Raw genomic sequence first — 8,495 nt, forward strand, 5'->3', positions numbered from 1 at the left:
TCTTTTTTGTGTGTGGGCTTCAATATTCTGAAATTTCACATAGAACCGGGTGGATGGGTTGGACAAGAGCTGCCCTGCTTTCCAGATGCAAAAGCCGATAAAGTCTGTCATTGTGGAGACAGTGTGCACACCAGTGTCACTGCAAGCATTTCTAAAACGTCTGTCATTTTTCTGATTTTTTAAAGTCAAGTGGAGCCTTCAGTAAATCAGAATAGTAGCGCTGCCATCAACAAAATGCCTAGCTCACATGATATACTATATGAAAGACATGTTCCGTGACACCTCACAGGTTCCGTACCTTAACTCACTTTAAAAAAAATACGAAACCAGGGTTTTGCAAGGAGATCCCCTAGCAGTGTCTGCCCTGCATTACTGATGATTGGTAGGACCTTGTCAGGCCATAAATCGGAGCGATGCAAGACTGAAGGCTCTGATGTCAGGCCAACATATTCTTTCTTTCACAGAATATGGTGCTTTTAGGGAAAGTGTTGTTGCACAATGGAACAACACTTTTCTAATTTTACATGGACCTCTGAATCGGATCTTAATTGTCCACTGAAAAACTATAATTCGCTCTTTGTCAGTAAGGAGCAACCGTGCTCGAAACTTGAGTAAAAAGGCAACTCGGTGATCGGAAAGTTGCTGGACACCACAAAGCTTGAAGGAGATGATGGCCTGAGATCGTCAGTATCTTGCATTTTCCTTTGCCATAAGACTGCCAATATAGGGGCAGCTGCTCGTGCCCCCTGAGGCGTGAGGCCGCATTGGGGACCGACGCCGACCTTGTTGTTGTCCCATCGCCCTTCAGATATATGCGTCGCCCTCTCCATGAGCATAGTGCTCTTGCAGTGAGCAAGTACCATTTTCTCCGTCAGAGCACAATTTTCATAAAACACCACAATTTTACGAAAATGTTGCAATATCGTGAATAATGCCCGCTACGCATCTCTGCAAAGATTTCCGTGCAAAGACGCTCGTCGTTTACTGAGGAATGGCGCCCTCTGCAGGATAAGGGGTGTATTTGTTTGGTGCTGTCAGCATGGATGAAAACACGTCACCCTTCTTCTTTTGCGCCCGACCTCCGAATCGGTCCCTCAGACTCGACCACGATTGTATATATCGCTGGAACAATGTAATACTGCCTAAAAATACCCAGAGACGTGAGCTTATCACCGAAGTTTACTTTACACGTACGTGTTGCGACGAGAAAACACTTTGGAGCTGGTGGCCGCTTGCCGACGCTAAACGATAAATGCTTTCCCCTGTTATCAGCAAAGCCTGCAAACAGAGCCAGGTGCGAGATAGCGCAATGGCTCAAATGAGACCATGCGTCGCCCACCGTCACTGTCTAACGTTAACGCAAGGTCACGTGAAACCGGAGACACCGCAGAAACAGGCTTCTGCAGCTCACCATCGACAAACTGCGCATTCGTGGTACACACTTTCAGAATCCACGCATTGTACTTCAGAAGAACCAAACACTTGCGTTGTGCGTCAGAGGCAGGAAATATCTTCTTGAAAAATAGCCTCGGTAATAAGGTCGACCCAATGCGGTCATTTTTGTGCAATGTTTTTCTCTATTTTTCTTTATAGGGGGTTGCCCGCATATCCTCTGCTTTCCCCCATTACTCGCCATCGTTGCCTAATGTTTGTTTAACCCTTTATTTACTTCAGCTTTGTTTCATATGTTTTATTGTCAAAGACATTTTTCAAAAGACATGTTCTCATGTTACTGGCGACGGGATGGTGTTGTTCGTGTATCCCAGAACATCCCAGAACATTCCACATCAATAATCTACTCGATTATAATACACCCCTCAGAACTGGCTAAAAAAAAATTGGCCTGGGTTAATTGCATATATTTTTTTGCACGGTGCAAAGTGTTTTTCACTGGTGAAGAGTCACTTTGCACTGATAATCAATATACCCTGATTCATGGAGCAGTGCAAAGTGTCTTTTTGCCGTGCAAAGTCACTTTGCACTTCAACTATACACTTAGCACTGATCCAGACACTTTGCACTGTTCCATGAATCAGGGTGTTTGTTGGCAGTGCAAAGTCACTATTCACCAGTGAAAATTCACTTTGCACTGTGCAAAAAATAATTCCACGAATCAGGCCCTAAATGGCTATTCTGCAGTTGGCGTTCTTACCATCAAACAAAAAATAACACAAAAAATAGCACAAAGACCTGGAATAAGAAACTCAGGTCACAGGGGTTCTGTCCCTACAGTAACACTCCTACCCCAGAATGGGGTGCTCAAGAGGACAGAGTTCAATGTCCCATTAACAGTGATGTCAAAACCTCTCATGGGGATAGGAGCAGGCAAATGATCTAACTAGATCTTGGAAAATAGACGGATGGTTAAAGGAAGAACTCCGGTGTACAGGCCAGCCACTGACACATGTGTATCCGGCCTGTGTACTTCCTTGAGAGGCGACGTTTTCTTGTGGTTGCCTGGTGGCTATTGTTGGTGGACACGTCTGTTGTATCCGGGGTGAAGTGAGACTGTAACTGCTCTGTCTGCCCGTCTTTAAGGTATGGGGATCCGCTGGTGGATAAATACACTCAGCTAAATGGCCTGAGGTTGGAGTTGTACCTGAGGAAATTGCTACCTGAGATGGAAGCTCCCGGACGCAGACAGGGCTCTTGTGGACATTCCTAACCCTGTTGAGGGAGGCTCTGTCACCTGGTAGGTTACTGGAGATCCATGCAGCCCTGGATGAGGTTGGCCATTTACTGACCCCCGGTAAACCTGCACATTGCATGTTGATTAAGTTCAGGTTAGACTCAAAGCGCGCCAGGAGGAGGGGGAAGGGAGAATGATATGGGCATACCTTCGCCAGGGCGTGCCTGAATGTGAAGGCAGTGCTTTAAGAAGCTGGCTAAGGGGGAGAAAGAAAAGAGGCAGCAGATAGATTGGGGCTAAGGTTAGGCGGTCAGTTACCATGAAGGGTAGAGGGGCGATTCGGATCCTTGTTGCATCGAGAGAAGTCGACTCTCTGACATTCCGGGACCCCAAAGTTTCAGCAGATCAGTGGAGAATTATCTTGCCAAAATGTACTCCTTGGAGCCCCCCCAGGTAGATTAAACACATTTAGGGCCCGATTCACAGAAGCGTTTCATAATGATGATATCCCAAAGACATTCAATGCATCAGGCCCTTAGTGAGGAATCATGCTTCTGAATATGTTTACATCCGCACAATCGGACCCTTTCACCCTAAGAGAGTGAAGGAAAGCTATGAGTCAATCCATATGGTGAGTTGTACTGATGGAGAGGGCTGACAGCCTCCGCTGGCTTTTATGCGAAATCCAGCCTGCAGGAACCCGGACTTGCAATCATTTGGGATACAATGAAGGCAATGGTAAGGTCCCACCTGAGTGAAATCAAGGTCAGTCATGGCGATCAGTGATATGATATGATATGATATGGCATTTGTAACGCGCCTATACACAAGTGTTTCAAGGCGCGACGAGGCAGGGGGGGAACAAGGGGAGACAGACAACGATCCTACTAGGCCAGGTGTCATTCAGATCGCGCAAGGGTAGAGGGGAAAGGGAGAAGTGCAAGGGGGAAAGGGAGAGGGGAAAGTGCAGTACAGGGTTAATAGCATACAGGAAAATAACAAGGGCCAGCTCGTGGCAAGTGCAAAGTAAGTGCAGACAAGTGCTGGGAAGGGGGGCTGTAGGGATACAGACACAGTCCCGTAGTGCAGGGGGTGCCAGGGAGGCAGTGCAGGGCAGAGTGGCTGGGCCAAGGACCGAGAACGGTGAGTGGTCCAGTTGCAGATTCAGTGCAGTTTCAGTAACTTTAGCAGGGGAGAGGGGGGAGAAAGCGGAGGCGAAGAGGAAGGTTTTGAGGTGCTTCCGGAACCGGAGATGGTTCTCCTCAAGTTTCAGGGAGGCAGGGAGGCTGTTCCAGAGGGAGGCCCCTACAGCGGAGAGAGATCTGCCACCAACTCGTTGTTTGGAGAAGCGGCTGACCTTGAGGGAGTTGGAGGCGGATGAGCGAAGAGCTCAAGAAGGAAGATATTTAGGAAGAGAGAGTTGAAGGTATTTTGGCCCAAGGCCCCAGAAGGCCTTGTGGACAATGCAGAGGGTTTTGAACTTGATCCTCGTGGAGGGCGCTAGTGCTTGGGACTGCAGCCAGCACCCCTCAGGCCATGGCCTAGTTTGAAAAGTAAGGACTTTTCTGGGCCTGAGGATCATTGGTCTACAATGGTGCCCACCGCCAAGGGCATTTCACACCTGACTGTGTGTGGACGTGCTGCCCCTGGCTGTAGGAATTGGGAACAGTGAGACCCTGCTGCTTTTTAGCGAGTGTGATGAAGCAGTGGAAACTAGTATGAACGGGTTCCTTTTGTTGCCCCTCTATTGCCAGTCTTAGAAGAGAGGGGTAAGATCAGACAGAGGAGCCTTGAACTTATTCGTGTGCAGAGGAACCTTTTGTGGTGGTTGCAGTCTCTTTGTAAATGATGGGGCGGGACCTGGAAGCAGCAGGCCATGCTTGAGTGAGTGACGAGTAGGGTTCTATGGCGTCGTCGGTAAGATAGCTCAGTGGGTTGAGCGCTCGCTGCTGCAATCTATGTTTGAACTGCAGGTCGCCGGTTTGAATCCTAGCAAGGCCAACTCAGCCTTTCATCCTTCTGAGGTCGATAAATGAGTGCCAACTTCGGTTGTGATGATAAATGTATGTAAATATGTTCTCTTTAAAGCGCTTTGGCTTAAGGTGCTATATCAATAACAAATCATTATGTGGTGCAGAGAGCTGGTAGATAGGTGGGTTCTGCTTATTTTGACTGACTGTATTTCACTCTGCTTTCATTTAATGAGTATGTTTTATAACATGTCTTTTAAATTGTTTTTTTCATTACTAATGCACGTATTAAGCATGTTTTCATTCTATCGTGTCTAGTCCTAAGGCATGGAAATGGGTCAAACAGCTGTGAACTAAATACTGTTGGTCAATGGAAACGAGGCTAAGGATCTCAGTGCTGGGGTGATTTGGGCTCTGTGAGGGAGAAGAATCAATAGGTGTGCCACTATAGACTTGGCACAAAGCAAACCTGGCACGGCCAGGGGTGGACTGGCCTCTTGGGAACTCTTGAGATGTCTCTTTTGTGTGGTGACATATTTTATTTCCACATTTTCTCATAAGAAATGGGTTGGGCTTTGCTGAAAATGTGTAACATGGGGACACATTGAAAATGATTTCCAGAGCCTCTTTTGGTTCCCAGTCCCCCCCCCCCCCCCCCCGGGCATGGCGTAATTCCTTACACTCAAGTACAGCCATTGGCACCATCCAGTCTGAGGGGAAAAGAAACAGTGTCTCCTGCGACGCTGAAAGCTTCGTATTACGAAAATGCTGATGCACTTAAATGACTAGTGTCCCCGCTGTCCAATGTAACGTTAGCGGGGGGTGGAGGGGACATCCCTGCGGGAGACACCCCCGCAAACTCCCGCTCCCCTTGTTCGCCATTATTGGTATTCAAAGTGTTCGACCAGGCCGAAGGCGCACAAACGCGCATTCAGCATTCCCCCCCTTCTTTTCGGTAATACGGGGGTGCCATGTCAGAGAAAAGATGCCTAAGAGGTAGTAGTTGAAGGCAGCATGCCCAGTGGCCATGTTTATATGCAGCAGGAAATGTAAGGGCCCCTGCGGAGCCCCTGTATATTCACCACAGAATGTGTGTGGGGGGTGATCCTATGAAAGCAGCATAGTAATCTTGCACTCAAAGATGTCTTTATGGCATGAGGCAACGAGCTCTGTTTTCCTGTGGTTTAGTTTCCAGTGGTAAGTGCACACCCAAACGTTGATCTTCTGCAGCCAAAGGCAACCAACCGAAACAGGGGGGGGGGGGGGGATTGAAGGGAGGGGGGGCAAAGGTGGGCACCTCTGATTCCCCTCTCTCACCATCTTACTCGGGCAAAGCATAAAAGGGTTGGAGCCACTACTGTGCGCCAGCTATTCCTCATCAATGGTACAAGTGATATTTCCAAAATCCCGCCAGCGGTATTTCAAGGAACACCACAGATAGCACTTGGAGTGGTGCTTACTCACAACGGCTGAGGCAGTGGAGGAGGTGCAGCGGGAAGTGTTCTGGGGCGGGGGTGTATTTGCAGGAAAAACGGTACTTACCCCTGTCGCTATTCCTCAACAAATATCTGCCCTATTCAGAATAGGGCAGAGTATTCTGTATTCACCCCACTTGGTGAAAAGTGAAATCCACGTGCTGCATGACGCCATCTTGTTTCAGCCAACCTAAATGATCAGCAACGGTCCCATGCCTGGCAGTTTGAGAAGCACCACATAGATGCTTAGGAAGACACCGTGTCTGCATTCCCAACTTTATGATTTCATATTAAATGCAAGATAACATTATGCCATCTGAAACGTGTATTTTTAACATTTACAAAACGGCGCAGGAAGCTTTTTCTAATCCCCGTATCACCGTTGGAGTCATTCTCAGTGCACAGTGTCCCTGTCAACTCGAAACACGCTAAGCAGTAGGCAGTGGTGGTACTCACAGAACTTCACGAGCATGTACTTGTTTTCTTTCAGGGCCCTCGCGAAGTTCTCGCTCGTCAGCACGAGGACACCGTCTTCCTCTTTGATTTTGGGCGCTTTGCTCTTCTTGACCTTTGTCGCTTTCGGCGCTATTTCAGCTTCTGCTGGAAAAAGAGAGAGGCCTGCGAAAGCCAGGGCGAAAAGCAGCGCGGCCCTCATGTTGCTTGGCTGGTGCTGCTCGATCTGCTGCTCACAAACGTGGACGGAGGCAAAAGAACGTCCCCTGCCCTCTGCTGAAATGTCCCCTACCTTATCGGTAGACCTACTGCATTTTTTCTCACACAATCTAGGCTGATAAGAACTAATGTACACGAGTATTTACTTCCAGCCGTGCCACGAGGCCTGTTGTGGTAGTGCTCTGTACCTTCTCTTGCTGGGCGCACAGAGTGTACCGGTACAAAATCTTTAGGAAACTGGTATTGTATTAATTTATTTTACAGGCCGAAACAACCTGGAAGCTGTAAGCGATTGGGGAGTTTGTATTAGACAAGAGCAGAGATGTACTGAGAAAAAAAAGAAAAAAACGGCCACCATTATATAGTCAATTATCGGGTCAGAACCAACTTTTGAGAGCTCCCCTGAACGTCGAATGACTGGAATCCCGCCAAATGCCGGCCCTGGGGTATGGATGGTTGAGAAAACTTCCACCACAACTCATTTACCTCATTTGTATACAGATAACAGATTCAGGGAGGTTGACCGCAGGCTGTTTATTGGCTGGTCGGGCTGGAACTCTCTGGAAAGATGGGGTAAGTCCATGCATGAGCAACTTTGCGGATATGGCACAGTGCTTTGAAGTCAGCAAAGAAAAGGGGTATCCTTGCTGAAGATACATGGTCAGTGTGCCTCTGCATTCAGAGGCAGCTCTGTAGTTTTTAATAGCGTATTTGCTGGTTGTTCCACATAGGCTTACATCAAGTGCTTTAAGCCGGCCAGGGCTAGCGGGTGCGGAGCCCTAGCAGCCCCCAAAAAGGGCATCCGAGCCAGGACTGGACAGGCCCCCTCTCGCACCCCTGATTAGCCCCAGATACGCCAACCCCCCCAGGCAGCAGGTTTAACTGAAGAGTTGCATGGCTTAACGCCCGCCAGCAGTGGTTGGTGCTTCTGATTAGAAAAAAAGTTTCTTCTGGGTTATGTATCTCTTAGACTTGTTTGGGCCTTCTGGCTGTTCAGCCTCTCTCAGTTTGGTACTGTTCTCACCCCTTTGAGGGGTACCTAGTTCCTCACCACGTGTGGACTATCCAGCCACTCAGACCCTCTGAGTTTCTTGTAGCTTTATCACCCTCGTGGGGTACTTTATGCCTCACCCCGGCGTGGGCTATCTGGCATTGCAGGCCGTCTGCTTGTCTTGCTACTTTCACCACCTCATAGGTTATTTTCTGTCCCGGCCCTTTGTGGGCTCTGTGACCTCTCTGGGTGTCTGGTTTTCTTGTTACTTTCACCCCCTCGTGGGCTACCTTTTGTTAGGCTATTTGGCCTTTCAGGTCTTCTCACTTCCATATTGAATTTTTTAATACAACACTAAAAACCTTGTCTACTTGACGCACCTCCTTTATCATACCTCACGCTGGTGTCTCCTCTTCCCATTCTCACAGGACACTGTGCCTGACTCTGGCAGCACATCAATATATAGGGCCTCATTACGACTCAGGCGGTAAGGGTTTTACGGCGGCGTAAACAGCGCCGACCCTTACCGCCTGAGTACGAGGTCCCTTAGCGCCATGGCGGACTTAACACCTGCTTTTAGCAGGTGTTAAAATCCATGGCGCTAAGGGACCATGGAGTTAATTACGCCACCGTAATTTACGGTGGCGTAATTAACGTCTTCCCCACTCCCATTATGCCCTATGGGGCAAAAATGGGAATGGGGAAGGGTAAATGGGGATTGGGGACTTACCGCCCCGCCAAACTCGGAATGGGGCGGT

General features: G+C 48.5%; 1 protein-coding gene across 1 annotated transcript in view; it reads right to left on the minus strand.

The window, feature by feature from the left end:
• The window catches only part of PDILT (protein disulfide isomerase like, testis expressed), a 286,134-nt gene extending 279,372 nt beyond the window's left edge, over positions 1-6,762 (minus strand). Inside the window, exon 1 of the mRNA XM_069646703.1 lies at positions 6,531-6,762. Coding sequence (XP_069502804.1) covers positions 6,531-6,729 — 199 coding nt within the window. The 5' untranslated portion in view covers positions 6,730-6,762. The remainder of the gene's footprint in view (positions 1-6,530) is intronic.
• Positions 6,763-8,495: the final 1,733 nt, after the last annotated feature.

The sequence above is a fragment of the Ambystoma mexicanum genome, chromosome 2q (assembly GCF_040938575.1).
Source record: "Ambystoma mexicanum isolate Mex_15411 chromosome 2q, UKY_AmexF1_1, whole genome shotgun sequence".
NCBI classification, from domain to species: Eukaryota; Metazoa; Chordata; class Amphibia; order Caudata; family Ambystomatidae; genus Ambystoma; species Ambystoma mexicanum.